The 23254-nt window shown below is 41.6% G+C and overlaps 1 protein-coding gene across 1 annotated transcript in view; it reads right to left on the bottom strand.

Annotated features, from left to right (window-relative positions):
* Positions 1-23254, bottom strand: part of ANOS1 (anosmin 1) — a 196353-nt gene that overhangs the window by 52919 nt on the left and 120180 nt on the right. The window contains exon 4 of the mRNA XM_036839203.1: positions 751-973. Within this exon, the coding sequence (XP_036695098.1) occupies positions 751-973 (223 nt within the window). The remainder of the gene's footprint in view (positions 1-750; positions 974-23254) is intronic.

Here is a 23254-nt window from a genome sequence, read left to right on the forward strand (position 1 = left end):
CAGAAAGAGGCGCGTAACAGCGTAAAGGAGTTAAGTGCTCTAGAAACTGCCTAGGGATGTAAACTGTTACATCGGCTAAATTGTCTGATAACTTGCATCCCTGTCTTTTGGAAGAGGGCAATTCCTCCATCTGGGAACTTAAGATACTAATCAAAATATTTAAAGTTCCCTGCAAGCACACTTCTGTTCTTGGATTATGCCAACCGAAAACCCACAATACTCATGCGTCTATTATGCCTTTTTCAGCTGGGCCCTGTCGCCAGCCTATTTTCCAAGGATTTGAATACAGTTACTCCAAGGTAGCCAGTGGAGCTTCATTCATTTACTCATGTTGGAGAAAAACACAAAAAAAGTCCCTGAATTGATGGCGGCCTTCCTACATGTTAACTTCTAAAAGAATTCATATGATATAGCCATTATTTTATAATAACTTTAAATGGAGCATAATCTCTAAAAATACTGAGCCACGATATTGTACACCTGAAACTAATACTGTAAATCAACCATACTTCAATAAAAAAATAAGAAGAATTCCCATGAAGGATTTACTCCACCCCAATATGAGTTCACTGGGGCTGATTTCTATGGTCCAGTAAGTATTTTCAGATGTTTGTATGTGGCACAAGGTAAATTTTCTTACAGTTCTCTCTTTCCTTCCAAGTCACATCTTTGACACCCTCCCTCACACACACACACAAACCCCCCCTGTGGCCCTGGAGGTCCCCTCACCTACTCCGCTCTGCTTCTTACCTTTGTACAGAGTCTTGGGCACCTGGCAGGTGTGTCCACATCCATTGGAACAACACTTCTTAACCCCAGAGCACTCATTGTCCGCTTCACAGCTTTCGACACAGGCGGCGGCAAAGCCGCTGGCTTTCTCGGGAGCTGGGCAATCCCCCTGCTTTACCGACAGGATGTACTTGAGGAACTCACAGCTGGTCAGGCATTCATAGTTCTTCTTGGGGAACAGAGGCTGGGAGAGAAGAGAAAAAAAATTCTCCCGTTAAAGACACATGGAGTCTGATTTCCAAGACATCGGAAAGGCAGGTCAAAATTCTTACTCCATCAAATTCTCCCTTGAATTGTTTACAAGGTAAATGTACTTGCTTTCTTTCCCCCTAAAGAAGTGATCTTTTATGCTAATTTTTTAAAGGACTATGACCCATGACTTAGAGCTTTATTTTACATGCAACAGATATACATCAATTACACATACACGCATTCACAGATTATTGTTACATTCTGAGTTCTGATATTGTAAATTTAATGTACATCGAGACATCAATACTCTGACAATTAAATACCAGGGAAAAATTTCACACTCTTAATTTAATTACCAAAGGTGGAAAACTAGGAACAGTAGCTAGAAAAAGCATAATTTCAAGGTTTGAATTAGAATTGTAGGTGAGAATAAAATTGATTGTTAATAATCATATATAGGGCTTCCCTGGTGGTGCAGTGGTTAGGAATCCGCCTGCCAATGCAGGGGACACGGGTTCGAGCCCTGGTCCGGGAAGATCCCACATGCCGCGGAGCTGCTAAGCCCGTGTGCCGCAACTACTGAGCCTGTGCTCTAGAGCCCACGAGCCACAACTACTGAAGCCCACGTGCCACAACTACTGAAGCCCATGTGCCTAGAGCCCGTGCTCCTGCACCAAGAGAAGCCACGGCAACGAGAAGCCTGCACACCGCAACGAAGACCCAACACAGCCAAAAAAAATTAATTCATTCATTTTTTTTTAAAAAACAAAGTTTAAAAAAATTTTTTTTAATTAATGATATATAAAATTTGAAAATAACATTAACTGACTGGATTAAAACAGTGTCTCAATTCAAGAACTTTCCAGGTAAAACAGAAGAAAGGTCATGCTTTCAATACTGACGTACCACAAATCTGTAACTAGTTAATTTAAAAAAAAAAAAAAACAATTTTATAAACATTTAAAGCATCATCAGTTCTTAAGGCTTTTCTCTCTTATTCAATTTCACAGCTCATTTTTCTGTTAGCTGCTAGATGTGTTTTACTTTATTGGTTTCTGAAGTTCTAAATTCAGGTCCAAATCTAAGTTAGGAATCAAAGAAGCATGTGAAAGGATCTGGAACAATTATAGAGTTTTGGCCAGCTTTCCTCTTTCAACAAAATGTATACATTACATGCACTGAAAGAAAATACTTAAGTTACTAAAATCATTGGCCCCTGCCACACTGGCTGAGATTTGCAAGTAGACATAATTTTATTAAATCTGGCAAGTGTTTACTGCTTGCTAAGTTAGCAATCACAGGGACTTAGTTTGCACTACGTATAATCAAATCAACTCATGGCAAACTTCTTCACACATGAAAACGGAGTATAACTTGGGAATCAGATAACAAAGTAAGGGCTGTCTGTTCATATGACTCTAATCATCTTCATGCCAACCGCCACGCCCTTGAACTGGGAGGGACAGGAAAGCAGGAGCTGCTATCTCCTCCCCTTACTGATTTACTCACCGAGCTAACGGGCCAGAATTAAAAACACTGGAGGAGACAGATCTGCAACATTTGTTCCCACTGAGTGTAAAAGAAGAATGATCATAGTTAGCACAATAATTTGGATCTTCCAGTTGATGTAGCGTTGTTCTGTACAATTCTTTTCCTTTTGGCTATGGATTCAAAAATGTGATTTTTTTTGGGGGGGGGGTGGGTATTTTGAGGTCCATGGAAACAAATCGGGAATCAAAGAAAGTTCCTCTCTGCACTGGAGCTTTCTAGACTGGTCCCTGAGCTTGCAGTGTTCCAGATGACATTATGAATATTATATTAGATTGTGTACACGGAGAACTAGGCAGTGCTGTACCAAGTTAGCTCCCAACAGCTACTCAACAGGACTGGACTCATGGATGTATCTTTTCTTTTCCCACTGCTACATGTTTCCTGTTTAACATTTCCAAATTCTTCTGTTATGCTGATCATAACGTTACAAAGAGCCAAAGACAGAGAGCTAGCTGGCTCGGTTTCTCCTACGGCGTGACCATCCACAAGTCTCCAACATGCCCCCACCAGGCCCAGCACTGAAATCTGCAAGGAGGGAACTGGGCCCCCTTGGAATTTATAAGAAAGAAATAGTCTTCAGTCCTTGAACTTAAATGAAGATCATCTTACAAATACGTGGATTTGGTACAGTAATCTTATAGAGGCGTTCTACTTAACTGATCTATTGTTCAGCTCTACTGAAGGCAAATTTTGATGTTCTCTATCAATTATCTTGGATAATCCTCTTGCATTAGGTTGAAAAATATTAATGGTCTGAATATAAATTAGAGAACATATGGTATCTGTACACAAGGTCTCTCCCCATGTCTTTAATCATTGCTTAATGAGAATTTACCATTGAATGGAATAAGGACAAAAATGCTCATAGGTGATAGAAAATGATGTGTGAACATTAGTACTCTAGATATAAAGAAAATGTGTAAATTGGTCCCCTGATCACCAGTTGGAAATCCTGTGAGCAAAAGATCATTTGGGTGCAGGAAAAGAAACTTCTGACCTTTAAGCGTGTCATATTTCTTGCGCCATTACAAGTTAATCACTCATAGACTTGTCAGGAGGGATGTGAACATTTTAGCAAAGGTGCGGGTTACCCAAATCACAAGGAATGTCATGCCCCTCAACTTCACAGAAATGAAAACACGCGTGACAACAACAGATGCATCTACTAAAAGCTGCATTTCTTGTTTATACAACTGCATCCAGTCTGTTAAGGCAAATTATGAATTATAAAACTATGTAACTATAATTCCTTTATAAAACTATTCATATGGATAATTTCACACAAATAACCATTTCGCCAGGTCACTGGCTCAAGTTTAAAATTTGGAGAAAACGTAGTTACTATGCGATTAATTTTTACTTGTTTTTTTTGTTTTTTTCTGCCCTGTCCATATACAAAAATAAGAGCGGAATAGTCTTCAAAGATCATGTATTTTTCTAGAGTAGTCAGTGCCTAAAGGATGTCATTATGCATCCAAAGACAGGCTCAAAAAAAGCAAAGAGGTGAAGGAAAATGCCCTTGGGTGCACTGCATTAAGGGGAAACTCCTCCATATTTTAATTAACATTCTACACAATATTAATAAATTCTTATAAATCTCTCCTACATCCCATCTCTTAGCCCAAAACTAAAATGTGTTTTTAGTGCCTCACCTGGGCAACACACTAAGCTCATCTTTCTTGTGGCAAATGGTAAAAACAAAATGAAATACTAACAATAGTAACTAACTGTTCTTGGATGCTTTTAAAAAAGATACTATTATCTTCATTTTGTTTGGTGTAAAATGCAAGGTACTGCACAATAATTTGCGCAGCAATCATGGAATGATGAACACAAACACATCAAATTCAGTAACATATACTAATACGTTAGAAATCATATAAATATGAGGCCTCAGATATGGAGAAAACTCTGCATTTGGTGTCTGGTTCAATTCACCAGAACTGCACATGTGCCCAATCCCAATACACAGCCTTGGCAAAGAGCCAGGGCCTGGGGGCTCTCTCCTGGCTCCAGCCAACACACAGGCGTGCAACCTTCAGTGTGGACCCCTCAAATGAGTTCTCCACCATCATCACCACCATCCCCGCCACCCTCACCAGTGGTAGGTCATCGCTAACAGCTGCCGAGGGTCTCCCACCCCGTCACCTCTACCAGCTGCTTCCCTAGCTCACCCCACGTACTCCTCCCCAGGCCCTACAGCCAGGATTATTTCCATTTCACAAATGAGCAGACAGAAGCTCGGGGAGGTTGTAATTTATCCAAAATCACAAACAAGTAAGAGTGTGCGCCAATGTTTATCTAAGGGCTGCCCCGTATCTCAGGGTAAAATTAGAAGATGGCTAAGCCAGTGGCTTTCAACTTGCTTCCCTACTAGGATCACCTGGGGGCTTCTAGCACTCCGGAAATATCCAGGACTAGAGCAGAGGGGGAAAATGCACACCGGTGCACAAACACACACACTTATATACCTGTATATATGTAAATCATATATATATATATAAATGAAAAGGTCAGCTATAGTCCAGGAATACTGATAAGAATGAACAACACTGAGACACAGCTTGCACTACTGAACTTCGAGGATAAAAATGTAATTTTTCAGGCATCCAGGTAGAAAAGGCAAGTTGATTATGATGGAGAAAATAAGGTTTCTCCCAGGTTAATTTGTCTCTATAAAATTTAATGTGTGACGGCAGTACAGCAATGGCTATATAATACTAAAGAATATATATATATATATAAAATCAGCTAAGTTGTTATTCAAATAAACATGTGACAGCAATATTCTCAAAGACATAAAGACTCAGAGAATATAACACTCATGAGCTTTTCTTGCAAAACTATGCAACGGTAAAATTCAGCCGTTCCACAAGTTCACAGAAATAAAGAGTAGATGAGCTAGCACAGCGCCCCCTGAAAAAAATATAAAGCGTATACTTACATATTGTGTGAGAAAAAAAAGTTTGTGCAAACCCATTTGGACATCAGGTATGACAGTAGGCAGAGCCAGTCATGAATAATCTCAAAGAAAATGGTATCTTTTAAAAGACACTGAGACATGATCAAATTTAGAAAGCCAAAAATAAAGAAATTAGCATAAAAGAATTACTAATCATTTTGTCATCCACATAAATATAAAACTAAAATTGAAAAAAGTAGGAATTGCAGTTTAAAAAGATAATTTGATATAATAAAATTAAAAGAATATGTCTTAAAAAACCGGTAGGTCAGAAGGAATGGAGCAAGAAATCCTGAACTTAATTTTAGGACATCCGCATTCAGGGCTATGATGTACTGCAGCAAAAGGATGCAGAGCAAAATTAGCCAAAGAGAAAAGGCCTATGGGGAGAAGTCCAGAGGAAACCAGGTGCAAACTTTCCCAGTGGAGTCACAGAGGATGCATTAAATTCCTCCAGCCACGAGTTGTAACAACACGTGTGAAATGCTGTCACCCAGAGAAGTCCAGGGGAGACTTGAAGCCCAGAGCTTTTCTGGGGGGCTGGTCACCTAGGCACCTCCTGCGTAGCATGTACCAAAACCCAGACTCCCAGAAGGAAACAGGTGTCAATACTTAAGGAACAGTGATATTGGTCTGTAGTTTTCTTTTTGTGTGACATCTTTGTCTGGTTTTGGTATCAGGGTGATGGTGGCCTCGTAGAATGAGTTTGGGAGTGTTCCTCCCTCTGCTATATTTTGGAAGAGTTTGACAAGGATAGGTGTTAGCTCTTCTCTAAATGTTTGATAGAATTCGCCTGTGAAGCCATCTGGTCCTGGACTTTTGTTTGTTGGAAGATTTTTAATCACAGTTTCAATTTCAGTGCTTGTGATTCGCCTGTTTATATTTTCTATTTCTTCCTGGTTCAGTCTCGGGAGGCTGTGCTTTTCTAAGAATCTGTCCATTTCTTCCAGGTTGTCCATTTTATTAGCATATAGTTGCTTGTAGTAATCTTTCATGATCCTTTGTATTTCTGCAGTGTCAGTTGTTCCTTCTTCTCTTTCATTTCTGATTCTACTGATCTGAGTCTTCTCCCTTTTTTTTCTTGATACAGACCAATATCACTGATGAACACAGATGCAAAAATCCTCAACAAAATACTAGTAAACAGAATCCAACAACACATTAAAAGGATCATACACATAATCAAGTGGGCTTTATCCCAAGAATGCAAGGATTCTTCAATATATGCAAATCAACCAACGTGATACACCATATTAACAGACTGAAGGAGAAAAACCATATGATCATCTCAATAGGTGCAGAAAAAGCTTTCGACAAAATTCAACACCCATTTATGACAAAAACTCTCCAGAAAGCAGGCATAGAGGGAACTTACCGCAACGTGATAAAGGCCATATATGACAAACCCACAGCCAAAATCATTCTCAGTGGTGAAAAACTGAAACCATTTCCACTAAGATCAGGACCAAGACAAGTTTGCTCACTCTCACCACTATTATTCAACATATTTTTGGAAGTTTTGGCCATAGCAATCAGAGAAGGAAAAGAAATAAAAGGAATCCAAATCGGAAAAGAAGAAGTAAAACTGTCACTGTTTGCAGATGACATGATACTACACACAGAGAATCCTAAAGATGCTACCAGAAAACTATCAGAGCAATCAATGAATTTGGTAAAGTAGCAGGATATAAAATTAATGCACAGAAATCTCTTGCATTCCTATATACTAATGATGAAAAATCTGAAAGAGAAATTAAGGAAACACTCCCATTTACCATTACCAAAAAAAGAATAAAATACCTAGGAATAAACCTACCTAAGGAGACAAAAGACCTGTATGCAGAAAACTATAAGACACTGATGAAAGAAATTAAACATGATACAAACAGATGGAGAGATATATCATGTTCTTGGATTAGGAGAATCAACATTGTGAAAATGACAATACTACCCAAAGCAATCTACAGATTCAATGCAATCCCTATCAAACTACCAATGGCATTTTTCACAGAACTAGAACAAAAAATTTCACAATTTGTATGGAAACACAAAAGACCTCGAATAGCCAAAGCAATCTTGAGAAAGAAAAACAGAGCTGGAGGAATCAGGCTCCCTGACTTCAGACTATACTATAAAGCTACAGTAATCAAGACAGTATAGTACTGGCACAAAAACAGTAGTATAGATCAATGCAACAGGATAGAAAGCCAAGAGATAAACCCACACACTTATGGTCACCTTATCTTTGATAAAGGAGGCAAGACTATACAATGGAGAAAAGACAGCCTCTTCAGTAAGTGGTGCTGGGAAAACTGGACAGCTACATGTAAAAGAATGAAATTAGAACACTCCCTAACACCATACACAAAAATAAACTCAAAATGGATTAAAGACCTAAATGTAAGGCAAGACACTATACAACTCTTAGAGGAAAACATAGGCAGAACACTCTATGACATAGATCACAGCAAAATCCTTTTTGACCCACCTCCTAGAGTAATGGAAATAAAAACAAAAATAAACAGATGGGACCTAACGAAACTTAAAAGCTTTTGCACAACAAAGGAAACCATAAACAAGACAAAAAGACCACCCTCAGAATGGGAGAAAATATTTGCAAATGAAGCAACTGACAAAGGATTAATCTCCAAAATATACAGGCAGCTCATGCAGCTCAATATCAAAAAAAAACAAAACAACCCAATCCAAAAATGGGCAGAAGATCTAAACAGACATTTCTCCAAAGCAGATATACAGATTGCCAACAAACACATGAAAGGATGCTCAACATCATTAAGCATTAGAGAAATGCAAATCAAAACTACAATGAGATATCATCTCACACCGGTCAGAATGGCCATCATCAAAAAATCTACAAACAAGAAATGCTGGAGAGGGTGTGGAGAAAAGGGAACCCTCTTGCACTATTTGTGGGAAAGTAAATTGATAACAGCCACTATGAAGAACAGTATGGAGGTTCCTTAAAAAACTAAAAATAGAACTACCATACGACCCAGCAATCCCACTACTGGGCATATACCCTGAGAAAACCATAATTCAAAAAGAGTCATGTACCACAATGTTCACTGCAGCTCTATCTACAATAGCCAGGACATGGAAGCAACCTAAATGTCCATCAACAGATGAATGGATAAAGAAGATGTGGCACATATATACAATGGAATATTACTCAGCCATAAAAAGAAACAAAATGGAGTTATTTGTAGTGAGGTGGATGGACATGGAGTCTGTCATACAGAGTGAAGTAAGTCAGAAAGAGAAAAACAAATACTGTATGCTAACACATATATATGGAATCTAAAAAAAAAAAAAAGGTTCTGAAGAACCTAGGGGCAGGACAGGAATAAAGATGCAGATGTAGAGAATGGACTTGAGGACACGGGGAGGGGGAAGGGTAAGCTGGCACGAAGTGATAGAGTGGCATGGACATATATACACTACCAAATGTAAAATAGATAGCTAGTGGGAAGCAGCTGCATATCACAGGGAGATCAGCTCGGTGCTCTGTGTCCACCTAGAGGGGTGGGATAGGGAGGGTGGGAGGGAGATGCAAGAGGGAGGAGATATGGGGATATATGTATATGTATAGCTGATTCACTTTGTTATACAGCAGAAACTAACACACCATTGTAAAGCAATTATATTCCAATAAAGATGTTAAAAAATAAATAAATAAATAAAATACAGGGAAGAAAAAAAAATAGTTTAGATCAGTGAGCCCCTCTTCTCAGTTAGGGATTGGTGGGAAAACCTCCCCCCGCCCAAGTCTAAGTTTCCAGAAGCCAGCCAAGGGCCAACCTTTTAAGCAGGAGTTTCTAAGGACAGGTTTGCTATGATAACTTCTCTGCACAGGTGACCATGGCTATTTCCAGATGGTAGACTTTGGAGTAAAGGTTAAGTTTTAGTCTCCTGTGCAGTTTGTTATATAAATGTTTCAGTGGGCATATATAATTTCTCTAAAAAATAAAGACATTATACTGTTTAAAAAACAACCCAAACTGCCAGTTGTATCTTTCAAAGAAGGCATCTAAATGCTAAGTATGCATGAAATAGGAAAAAGCATTCTCAATTCAAATGTTTCTAATTTATGCTTGGAAATGAAATCATAATTTGCTTGGAAACTCAGTTACACATCCTAATTTATTAAATGTGATTACAGTTAATTTGGTTCCCAGGCAAACTGTAGACCTTGGCCGTGAATACTGTAAAATGAGGAGAAAATCAGAAACATGTATCTGAAGATAGTCACTTTCCTATGAGTACACGCCCCTTTTGCTAAACTAGAGTCATCTTTACATATGTTTATCTCAGCTTCCTCTTCCTTGGCTTTTCTCTTTATTTTGAAGGCAAATGTGACACACTGTACGAGGGTATCAACCGTCAGAGTCTCCACTGGGAGCATCTCTCCAGAATCGTGCTGGAAGATCTTTGGAAGATCGCCAGGCATAAAAATAATTCCAAAAATGCAAAATTTTCTAGAGAATCAGGGACAGTTAGGACACTTGATAAACCACCATTTCCTTCTCTCCCCTTCGTCCTGCATTTTGTTACTAGGAGCTACCAGGCATGTCTATGAATAATTAGCCCACTGAAGCCTTTATATACTGACTCAGAAGCCAAACTGGCATTCTAGGTACTAGGGATCCACTGATGAACAGAAGAAAAGCATGACAGTTATGCCCCACTGTGTTCACAGTTTATGTCTCTACTAACAAACAGGTGACATCATTAAGCAGTTTCATTTGTATTAAAATAGAGGTGGACACAGGAGGTAATGCAGGTACACACACATGAGGTCAAAAGAGGATTAGACAAGGAGAAAGCTTTTAAGATAAGCTGTCAACACTTAGCGTGAGTTAAATGGGTAAGCGTGGTGTGGAAGGGCAGAGGACTATCCTAGAAGGAAAGAATGACAAACACGAGGGCAGAAGCAAATACAGGGTACTCCATTCACGGCATGGCAAATACATCAGTAAGGCAGGAGCTGCAGGCTGTGGTGACAACATTAGTGCTGCAAGTCTTGGTTTCTTCAGATGTAGAAGGGGAATAACGATAATACTTACTGTGTACTATTACCCTAAGCACTGAAGTATATTAAACACTTGGCACAGGTTCCGCCACATAATCATGCTGAAATTACTGCTAGCCCCGAAAAGAAGTATTAGAGTTTTAAAACATCATTCTAGAAATTCTACAAAAAAAAAACAAAAACAAAAAAACAATGAGAAACACAAGAGGTTAATTATAGATTGCCAAAAATCCTCATATGAAAAATTTCTTTTGAGGAGGAATAAACTGTCAAGTTGTTAAATGTACATATTTACTCTGATTTGTAGTTTTAAGTTTCTAACATGTTTCCATCTCAGAGAATTTTGCAAATACTGTCCCATCCAAGTTACAAGCAAAATCATACTTCAGAAAAGAGATACACTTTCACAGTCTTAGAAATTATAAAAGGTCTGTACCCCCAATTCCAATGTCATCGTGGGGAGGGGGGCATTCCCCGAACAAACACCAAGCAATTCTCAGACCCCCGCTGGGTGTTTACACAACTCAACTCAATTCTGACACTATCTCCCTGGAGACAGCATCAGACCCCACAAGTCACGGGCTCAGTCCTACAGGACGACATCCCCTACTGCCTCTGCACAGGCCAGTTCCAAGTTCAGGTTGTTGCCTGTGCTTCTGACCAAAGGGCTACAGATTGGAGGTTCCAACAAGCCCCACTCAGGTTCAATTAGTTTGCTAGAGCGCCTCAGAGAAATCAGAGAAACATTTTACTTACTGTATTACCAGTTTCTTACAAAAGGACGTAAGGCGGGAACAGCCAAATGGAAGCCGTGCATAGGGCACGGTATGGGGAAAGGACACAAGATACTTTTCCCAAATCTCCACGTGTTCACCAGCCAGGAAGTTCTCTGAAGCCAGTCCCCTGGGGGTTTGATGGAGGTCTCATTACTTGGGCATGACTGATTAGCTCATGAGCCGCTGAGGACTGAAGTCAATCTCCAGCTCTTCCCTCCTTCCCTTAAGCCAGAGGGTGGGAGGAAAGTTCCAACCCCTAATTACAGGGTTGTTCCACTGGCAACCAGCCCCCTGTGAGCAGGTGCTTTGCAAAGGTCATCTCATTAAAGTAACAAAAGACACCTTGTGAGAGCTCTCACCACTTAGGACATTCCCAAGGACCTCTGTGCCAAGAAGGGGGTCGAAGACCAAATGCATATATTTCTTCTTATAAATCGCAGGATCCCAGAAATCTTCCTTGAAATTTCTCTTCCTTTGTTTATACACTACTATTTGGATAGCATACTCTCTTAGACTGATTGTACCATCACAAAGTGAACTAGAAATTAATGTGAATAGAATGTTATTTCCTCATTATAATGTGCAAGGGAAATTACAAATACCATAGGTTAGCAAAAGGGTTCTCAACAGAAGTGACTTTTGCCCCACAGGGAGTATTATAAGGCAAGGCCTGGAGACATTTTTTGGTCCTTACAACCGGGAGGGGAGCGCTCCTGGCATCTAGTGAGTGGGTAGAGCCCAGGAATGCTGCTAAAGATGCACAGGACAGCCTCACGGCAGAGAAGTATTTAACCAAAAATGTCAATAGTGTCGGAGTTCAAAGACTCTGGATTAGAGCAATATATTGATTAATTAGCCAGAAAAGCACAAATGTGAAAGGGAGATAAGTTTCCATCACTCTCTGGAGAAGTCCAGAATCCTCTGTAGGAGACAGACATTGAAACAACAAAACCACGATGTCATAAGCACTGTGACAGACATGTACAAATCCAGTGAGAACGGCTGGTAGCACACATTCAAAAACCATCTCGACAGTGTCCAGCAGTGCGTCATACGACAGGGACAAAGAGAATGAAGTCACAGCTTCTGCTCCCACTCGGCCTGCCTTTCAGGAGCGAGAACATGTAAATAACCATATCAGTTAATAAACACAGGAGAGACACTAGCTCACACGAAGGTCAAAGAAGGCGCTCAGAAGATGTGACAGCTGTCTTAAATTAAGAAAGGCAGGAGTGAAGAGGACCGTTTGAATGTCAGCGTTTCTTCAGCCATAAAGAATCAATTGTGCAAAACCAGAGTAGTCAGAGCACAGTCTGGAGAGCTTCAATTCGTTTGGTTTATTTGGCAAAAACCCTCTACATATGCCTGTTGAGGAATGTGGGAACTGACCTTCTGGGAACAACCATAAAACTGGACAGAATATAGGTAACAGCAGACAATGGTCAACAGCTAGCACAGGGCTATATGCCCTGAGAGCACACAGATGAGGTGAGCCCAGAGATGGCCAATAATGCATGGCTGGGGGTGGGTTCAAGTCCACAGTGCAAGGAGGGGTGACCCAAAGGTAGTCCTGCAGCTTTTCTGAGTCGAGGAGAAAGAGAGCAAAGTTTGAGGAGCCTGAAACGAGTAGGTCTTGTGGGTAAAAAATCAGGAAGGATGGAACTAGGCAGAGAAACCCAGAGAGCTGTGAGGGACCCCTCAAGTTTTGGGCTGAATACTGCTTTCTTTTAACATTCTTTTTTTTTTTTTTTAATCTTCTTTTCCATTATGGTTTATCCCAGGACACTGAATATAGTCCCCTGTGCTCTACAGTAGGACCTTGTTGTTTATCCATTCTACATGGAAAAGCTTACATCTGCTGACCCCAAACTCCCACTCCACCCCTCTCCCAACCCCTTCCCCCTTGGCAACCACAAGTCTGTTCTCTACGTCCATTAAGTCTGTTTCTTGAACATGCATGAGGTGAAAGCACACGAGACCAGGGAAGGGACAAACAGAAAGCACTAGAGCAAGCAATTCCTGGACTTCTAAGGAGGTTAATACCTCACATTGTAACCGTCAGAGCAGAAAAGATACGTAATACACAGGGCATCGGACAGAGTCCTCAGAGAAATATCACTATAGTAATGGGGACAGATTAGCCCTAAAGGCTGCTCTGAATCTGCCCTAAGAAAGTTTAAAAGCAAGTCTCTAGAAAAGCAAACTGATCTCAAGTAACTACATGCCAGAACAATCGAATGCTTTTTACAAAATACAGCAAAATTCAGAACACGAAAATCTGACATCCAATCAAAAAGCATCAGGCATACTGGACTTCCCAGGTGGTGCAGTGGTTACAAATCTGCCTGCCAATGCAGGGGACACGGGTTCGATCCCTGGTCCGGGAAGATCCCACATGCCACGGAGCAGCTAAGCCCGTGCGCCACAACTACTGAAACCGCGTGCCACAATTACTAAAGCCCACGTGCCTAGAGCCCGTGGTCTGCAGCAAGAGCAGCCACTGCAATGAGAAGCCCGCGCACAGCAACGAAGAGTAGCCCCCGCTTGCCACAACTAGAGAAAGCCGGTGCACAGCAATGAAGACCCAATGCAGCCAAAAATTAATTATTTTAAAAAAAGTACTTTCTTTTAAAAAAAAAAAAATCATCAGGCATGCAAAGAAGCAGGAAACTATGACACACAACCAAAAGGGAAATAGAGAATCTAAAGAAACAGAGCCAGAAACGACACAGGTGATGTAATTAGCAGAAAAGGACATTTATCGATAAAAGGACATTATAAATATGCCCTATATGCCCAGGAATGTAGAAGAAAACATGGACACAGAGAGGAGAGGAAGAGAAGATGCAGGAAAGACCTGCGTGGAACTTCCAGACGTAAAAATGAAGAAACAAAAACACGCCAGAGAGGATTTAAAACGTGTCAGACACTGTAGAAGAAAAGATCACTTGATGGGAACTTGAAGACACAATGATAAAAACTATCAAAATGAAGCAGACAGTGGGGGGAAAAATGAGCAAAAAACATGATCAGAGACTGACTGACCCAGGAGACCATATAAAGTCTGTCATGTATAATTAGGGACTCAGAAGACAGGACACAGAGGATGGGGCAGAAAAAAAATTGGCCCATATGTTTAAAACGTGATTAAAATTATAAGCCCACAATTAGAAGAAACTTAGTGACCCCAAACAGAAGACACACAAAGGCCACCCCATCAAGGTATACCATAATCATATTAAAACTAGACATAGAAAGAAACACTTAAAAGCAGACAGAGAAATAAAAAGATTCTTTTTTTTTTTTTTTTAAAGGAATTCCTTTATTTTTATTATTTATTTATTTATTTATTTATTTATTTTTGGCTGTGTTGGGTCTTCGTTTCTGTGCAAGGGCTTTCTCTAGTTGCGGCAAGCGGGGGCCACTCTTCATCGCGGTGCGCGGGCCTCTCACTATCGCGGCCTCTCTTGTTGCGGAGCACAAGCTCCAGATGCGCAGGCTCAGTAGTTGTGGCTCACGGGCCTAGTTGCTCCTTGGCATGTGGGATCTTCCCAGACCAGGGCTCGAACCCGTGTCCCCTGCATTAGCAGGCAGATTCTCAACCACTGCGCCACCAGGGAAGCCCAAAAAGATTCTTTATAAACAGTTGAAAAAAAAAGAATGTTGGAGATTTTTCAGAAAATATACAAGACAAAAGAAAATGAAAAGATTTTTAAACAACTAATTTTTTAAAAATTGCTAACTGGAAATTCTGTACCCAGTGAAATACCTTTCGTTTGGGGACAGAGACAAACCAACAATTATAATTCTGCGTTTTGAATGATAAAAGTGTGAGGGATTTATTTATTTATTTTTGGCTGCGTTGGGTCTTTGTTGCTGTGCGTGGGCTTTCTCTAGTTGCAGTGAGCAGGGGCTACTCTCCGTTGCGGTGCGCGGGCTTCTCATTGCAGTGGCTTCTCTTGTTGCAGAGCACGGGCTCTAGGCACGTGGACTCAGTAGTCGTGGCACGTGGGCTCAGTAGTTGTGGCACATGGACTCAGTAGTTGTGGCTCACGGGCTTAGTTGCTCCACGGCATGTGGGATCTTCCTAAGCACTGCACCACCAGGGAAGCCCTTCCACTTCTAAAAACCATTTGCATCTGTTGATTTTCAATCATTATCAGCCATTGCACACTTTCTCTCTACAGAATACCACAGAAGAAATCACAAGACTTCATCAGCAGGCACCTCAAAGTGAGAGCTTACAGGGAACCCCACCATCAAAGAAGGGGCACCCACACACTTGCCAGCCCTTCACCCAGCAGCATCAGCACTGCTGGGGAAACGGAGACGCTCGTGCCGAGAGCCCGTACCTGCTGAGACAGAATCTGCACTTTAGCAAGACTCCAGGTGATGTGTGTGAAGGACCAAGTCTGGAAAGAGCTGCTCTGGACCCGGGAAGCTGCAGCTGGCATCTGCAGAAGCTGAGTCTCTCCATCTCTGCACTGAAACTTGATTCAAGCCTAGTTTCTGATGCCAGAAATCTGGGCTTTTCCCCCAACGAATCTCCCCCTTCACACTTCCAATGAGAGTCATTTGCCCTTGGCTTATAACTGTATACAAGTCTTTCCCAAGGTAAAACACAAACCCATTTCCCCAAAATCAAAGCCCCTGACCCAGCCACTTGTCTCTCCTCTTTCCCACCCAGGTGGTCTTAGGAAGGAACTTAAACTTGTGGACAGAGTTGTGTGCCATCTGGTGTACATTTCCTCCTGTACATTTACTATTCAAGTGGGACCTTTTAAGGCTGTCTTCTACTGGCCCGTCATAGAATTCCAAAGTGGAGACCTGGCCCTCCGCCTTCATAATAAAAAGAGCTACTATTTATCCAATGTCTGTTATGTTCAGACACTGTTTAAGTGCTTTACATGCATCTTTGATTTTTTACTTAAATTGGATGCTTTTGTAATTTCTATGATATTCCCCTAACTCCTTGTGTAGCCACCTGGCTACTCCCTCTTTTCAGACAGGATAGGTCTTTAAATCATTCCAAATAGCCTCCAGTCTCAGCCTCTTATAAATTTTCAAAACTCATCAGTTCTCCTCAATAGAGTCTCATGGTATACTCCCCAGCAACACATAAAAATTCAGTGAAAATTGAGCCTCACTGTTTACAAAAATGAAAAGAAAAAAAAGGCTGCATTCCATGGAGAACACGTTCCACCCAGTGAATAATTTACTGAACGACCATAAAACGTCATTCAATATTCTTGATATCCTCATTTTCCAGGACTGTGAAACTTGATCTAATAAGGACAGCTTCCTTTATAAGATGATGGTAAAGGAGATCTCATAACGATTATAAAAATCTTCAACATTCCTTGAAACGTTTCGATTCCATTACTCCCACCCTCACTAAGTGGAAAAGAAAACTTGGACCAAACCTGCCCCTTGACCAAGGATCACAATCCAGACTATATCACTAACACTTTACTATAAAAATATAAAAGGTAAGTGTTTATCATTTGTAAAAAGTAAACGTTTATTCATTACAGTGATAAAAGCTAACGCTTTTGGGAAATGTGCTATGTGCACCAGCACCCCAGGCTCCATCACTCTCAGCTAATCACCCCACTTCACGGAGAAAAGTGAAGCGTTGAGAAGGACACTTCCACGAATCCCCTTTCACACCCGCCTATACACTGGAAGGTGGCCCGTGTGCTCTCATTCGCTACCTCGTCCTGTGACAAGGAGGCACGGTCCTTTGCTCCCACGTCAAACCTTCCTCACGTGGTGCAGTGGACGCCACTGCCGCTTCAGGTCACGTGCTTCTGCAGTTCTCCCCTCTCCTCCAGCATCAAACACCTTCTCTCTTCAGGATAGTTCCCATCCGCTTAGACTATGGGATGATTTCTTCACCCCAAACGTAATGCAATGTGGGGTTACCCTGCTCACCACTTCACCCACACCTTCCACAGCAATCCGTGCTCTCTGAAATGTTCTTATACCCCCTCCTCTCTCCGTCTCTCCCTACCACTCCTCTGGAACACATCAATCAGGCTTTCTCTGCAGACACCCGCTAACTCTGCTCTTGTTAAGGTCGACCGTGACCTGTGCATCACGGTATCCAGCGACCAATTCTCAGACCTCCACCGTCTTGCAGATGCAGCTGATCATCTCTTCCTTCTTGAAAAGCTGTTGCCATGTGTCCTTTAGAACTCCACCCTCGCGTGGACCTTCTCCCATCTTAACAGCCCCCCCTTAGTCCACTTGCTGGCTCTTCCTTGGTTCCCATCCTTCTTATACTGGTGTGATTCAGGGCATAACCCATGAAGCTCTTGTCCTTCTACCACTTCATCCAGCTTCATGACTTTAAATACCATCTATCAACCATGACATTTGTATGTCCAGCCTGATCTCTCAACTCCAGACTCATGTATCTATGTGCCCATGACACATCTCGAGTGGAGGTCTAATTTACATCTCAGACATAGCATGCTCAACACCAAGCCTCTGGCCATCCTTTCTCCCCCCCACCCCCCCAAAACCTGTGCCTCTCACATACCCCACATGTCGGTATCTGCTCAAGGTCATGCCAGCTCCCTCCTCCCGCTGTTCATGACAAAGACCCCACCATTATCATCGCTTCATTTCCCCGATTCGTCCCATGCAACCTGTCATCAGATTGCGTCAGCTCTACCTTCAGAATATGTGCTGCCCACCTCCACCGCTGCCACCCTGGACTAACCCACCAACATCTCTCTTCTGCTCAAGCACTCATACTGTACAAGTAAGAAGAACCTGTGCTTCTTACCCACCAGTCATACACCTCAAGAGCCATCCTGGTGCCCCCCCCAAATATGAACAACTCCCCTAAAGGGAGGACTCAGGAGCCATACTATAATATAACTTTCTTAGGGAAAATATTCCAACGTAGCAAATCTTTTTAATAAAAATTGAGTCCATCTTGTATATTAGACCTTAATTTAATGGACTCAGAACGATTCACTAATTGACTTTTCAAAAGACTAGAAGTGATTGCATCATGACTCCCATGGTGTGGCACCCAAAGCCAGCTTTATTTTATTACGCTCTGGTACATCCCCAACCCCCAAGAAAGAAAAGACATGACTACGTTCAAAAAGCAGCACCAAGATCCATCTCCACTCGTCCCTTCACAAGGATATTCTAATCAGGTCAGCTGTTGTTCTGGTACACTAAAGCAAACGATTGCTCACTTGTGTTAAACTCTACGTGCTGGTCCTTCCCCCGGCAGGCAAACATCTGGGGCAGATTACATCCTTTTCCTGTTTAGCTCTCATCAGCTTCTTTCAGTACCTTTAGCTCTTGTAGAGACACTCCCAGACAGGTGATAGCTCTGCCTGAGCTCCTGAAGCGATGCATTTACTTAATACCCTGGATTTGAAGACATAACACTGGGTTGTGGAGCAGCGGACAGAGGACAGGTTTTGACAGCAAGAAAAGGAGTGTGATCCATCTGAACACCTTAGTTTCAAGGTGTCTTTCCAGTCACGTTGGAACATCCCACAGCCAAAGAGACCCTGAAGTAGTAAGGAGCCTTGTTCTTCCTTCAATTCCTTGATGTACCTTTAATTAACTATGATTCTGCATAATCGAAACTTCCTTCTCATTTGAGAGTAAGCCTGTTCACACACAAATGGCTGGACCAAGAATTTTACATAAGAGATAGGCTCATTCATGGAGCAGGGGTAGACAGAGGTGTCTGGGATGGAGGACAGTGCGAAAGAAACGTAACTAGAAGGCACGACCCCTCGATTTTAGATCTTATTCCTCTGCCTCTGAACATGTCATCTCGGGCCAATACAACCATTTTCTCCTTGTGTGCTGGTTTCACTGTCCATAAAGTTCGCCTAGTAAAATTCAGACCTCACTTCTAAGAATTGCTATGAAATCAAATGGAATAACATGGGAAAATATCTTGAAAATCAAAAAGCACAAAGAGGGCTTCCCTGGTGGCGCAGTGGTTGAGAATCTGCCTGCCAATGCAGGGGACACGGGTTCGAGCCCTGGTCTGGGAAGATCCCACATGCCGCGGAGCAACTGGGCCCGTGAGCCACAACTACTGAGCCTGCGCGTCTGGAGCCTGTGCTCCGCAACAAGAGAGGCCGCGACAGTGAGAGGCCCGCGCACCGCGATGAAGAGTGGCCCCCGCTCGCCACAACTAGAGAAAGCCCTCGCACAGAAACGAAGACCCAACACAGCCATAAATAAATAAATAAATAAATTAATTAATTTTTTAAAAAAAGGTATGGTTAAAGATCTAATTACAATGCAACTGACAAAGAAACTTGGTTTCATCAAATCAAGTTCTTTAAAAAAAAAAAAAAAAAAAGCACAAAGAAATGAATCAATAATGCTATCTGTGGCAGACTGAAAACCTCTTTTTTATTCCTAATTTCATCCTGACCAGTACTGGATCGATGAGAATCCAGGCTGATCGAATATCAATATCAAAAATGGATGCTTCCCTCAATGACTGACCCCTGACACAGGTGAGGTCTCAGCTTTCCATGATCCCTAGTGCACATTTCATACGGCCAAGGTTGACATCTCAGCTGACATCCTACTAGGGTGGGGATATTATAAAGTCAAAAACATCAGAATTAAAGATGGGAGGTGTTTCATCAGCAAGAAGGCCATTCATAAATGACGATGTATCACGTGTCATCAAAACTAAGACAACAGGGGCCTTCCCTGATGGCACAGTGGTTAAGACTCCGCCTGCCAATGCAGGGGACACAGGTTCGAGCCCTGGTCCAGGAAGATTCCACATGCCGCGGAGCAACCAAGCCCGTGTGCCACAACTACTGAGCCTGAGCTCTAGAGCCTGTGAGCCACAATTACTGAAGCCCGCATGCCTAGAGCCTATGTTCCACAACAAGAGAAGCCACCGCAATGAGAAGTCCGCGCACTGCAACGAAGAGTAGCCCCCGCTCGCCACAACTAGAGAAAGCCCGTGCACAGCAACGAAGACCCAACACAGCCAAAAATAAATAAGTAAATAAATTTATCTTTTAAAAAAAGAAAGAAACTAAGACAACAACAGCTATAACACACATGACTATTTTATATACCGTTAACAAGGAAAAAGGACATGTTCATTTATAATTCAAGATTCCATCAGTTGTAAGAAAAGTACATTTAAACATGGGAAAACATGCATTTTATGACTAGTACAAAAAATTATAATAATTTATCATGTTTCTTAAGATTTTATAAAAGTAAGAGGAAGGGGCTAATGGTTAGTTAATAAACTAAAGCAATGAAGCACAATCTATCTATGTCTCTATCGTGGAAAATAACACGTTTCATAAAAGGACACATGAGAAATCATCCTTTATGATTCAGAGAAGGAGTCTTGAAAGATTCCTGTTCTAATATACTTAACTATGTCATTAAAAAAAATAACATTGTTAACTCTGCCATCAGCCTGAAAAAGTAGCAAAAGTAGAACTGTATAGATAATCATATGAGAAGTTAAAGAGATCAATACATGAGGAGGCCATGAATGAATTCTAGGTATGTTATTATTAACATGCCCCCGAAAATCTTTTCCACATAGCACAACTTTATGACTAAAATTACCAAGAAAATACTTTATGTTTAGAAATTGGTGCTGGTAATACAGACTAAGAAATCATGACAGTCTGAATGGTTAGGTAGGTTGTGTGATATCATTATGACTGTGGTTCTCCTTCTTAGAGCAGGAGTTGGAACACGCTTTCTGTAAAGGGCCAGACTTGCTGTGAAGTTTCCACTTTGTGGACCATATGATATATCACAACTACCCAACTCTGCTGTTGTAACACAAAAGCAGCCATACATGATATATTAAAAAAAAAACTGGTTTGGCCAATTTCCAATAAAACTTTACTTACAAAAGCAAGAGGCAGACCAGTTTTGCTCTGTGGGGTGTGGTTTGCAAGCTCATGCCTTAGAAGATAAAGCTCAGACCATCTTGCAAATATACACATTGGGCCAAGTATATCTAATAGTCTAGTTGTTTCTGTTGGAGAAGAATAAAACATGGAGTCCTTCTGGGTCCGAGCTCTTACAAAGGGAAAGCTTAGGTTCCTAACAATATGGAGCTTGTATGCATTCTTAATACATAATGTGATAACCAGGGGGATGGACGGGTCTGTCTCAAAGAATGACTAGCCTTAAAAATACTGAAACAGGGACGAGTCCTTTCAGGATTCAGTCTGTTTAAGCATAATAGTCAGACATTTACTGCAAAATGAAACAGAAGCAAAAAAACGCAGAGAGAGAGAGATAAGAACAATCAAAGCAACTAAAATTGAACATTAAGGCTTTGAGTTATTGGACCAGTGGGCTGAGGTCTCTCCACAAAGTTCCTCACATTAACTGGCCTCTGTTTTCCCCACCTTTCAAGTTTCAATTAACCTTTCTGCCACAGCAGATCACAATTTGTACACACGAGTCCCATTTTAATAAACCGATGTGGTTCAGAAATCCTCACAGTTATTTCAGAGAGAACGGCAATTACAGAAGCCCACTATCACATCCGGAATTTCAGGGAGAAAGGTTTCAATTATATCTCCCTTCTCAGGGATCAGATGTAAAACTATCAATACAGAGTCAGTGATATTAACGGATAATGTGTTTACCAAGCGAGCAGCAGGGCATATCTTGTTCCTCTAGATTCTACAGCAGTATATTTTTGTTCCTATATATGTACAGTTTGTGTACAGAATAGAATACAAAATAAAGTAGGAGTGCACTTTATAGAATGTAGGAGACACAGGGATGGCCTTACTCCCCTTGTCTTTGCATAGATTCATCAGTTTTGTTTACTGCTTGTTTGTTTCCATTTCTGATCAATCTTCTCTGTTCTATGTCTCAAGGGACCTGAATCCCTCCACAGCCTAGAATGAGCCCAACCGAGTCATGACCTGCGCTGGTGTAATCACCTCCGTGTGTGTGTGTGTGTGTGTGTGTGTGTGTGTGTGTGTGTGTGTGTGTGTGTGTGTGATGTGTGTGTGTGTGTGTGTGTGTGTGTGTGTGTGTGTGTGTGTGTGTGTGTGTGTGTCTGCTTCTAACCAATAGAATATGGCCAAGGTGAAGCACTGTCACGCCTGAGATTATGTTGTGTTATATAAAATTCCGTCTCAGCAGACTGGAAATCAGGATTCTGGCCTTAAAGAAGTACATAGCTGTTTTGTGACCTGCCAATGAAGGGGGCCACATGGGGAGGGACCACAGGCAACTTCTAGGAGCTAAGAGTGCACTCCAGCCAAGAGTCATCAAGGAAACAGGACCGCAGTCCTACAACTGCAAGGAAATGAATTCTGCCGACAATTGCAATGAGCTTAGAAGCAGATTCTCCTACAGCCGAGCCCCCGGATGAGAATGCAGCCCAGCCAACACCTTGGTTACAGACTTGACAGACCCTGGGCAGAGAATGCAGTTAAGCTGTGCCCAAACTCCTGACCCAAAGAAACTGTGTGTGTGTGTTCAGCCACTAAGTTTGGGGGTAATTTTTTATGCAGGAAGAGGTAAGTAATATAAAGAAACATTAATGTGAATGCCAGGTAAGCATGTTTCCTGGAAAAGCTTGGATTGGATCCCTAAAGAAGCCTGAAGATATTCTGGAAAACCTGAAGTACAATACGTCAGCGCCCTTGAGGGAGGGCAGAAGCCATGACTTATACTCCTCTGCATCATCTCCAACATCCAGAAAAAGACACAAAAAGACATACGAGAGTTCTTCTATTTGATTTGACGCTAAATCATTAGCTTAGCTGTGTGTGTCCGTAGCAGAGCAATTGGCTACGTAACTTCAAATATCTGCCAGTCCTATGTATTATTTGAAGCATTTTAAAGTCACTACTACAAAATGCTTCCAAAGACTGCACTGATGGTAAAATCCTCAGCCCCCAGGTACTTCTGGCA

This window comes from Balaenoptera musculus, chromosome X (genome assembly GCF_009873245.2).
Source record: "Balaenoptera musculus isolate JJ_BM4_2016_0621 chromosome X, mBalMus1.pri.v3, whole genome shotgun sequence".
NCBI lineage: Eukaryota > Metazoa > Chordata > Mammalia > Artiodactyla > Balaenopteridae > Balaenoptera > Balaenoptera musculus.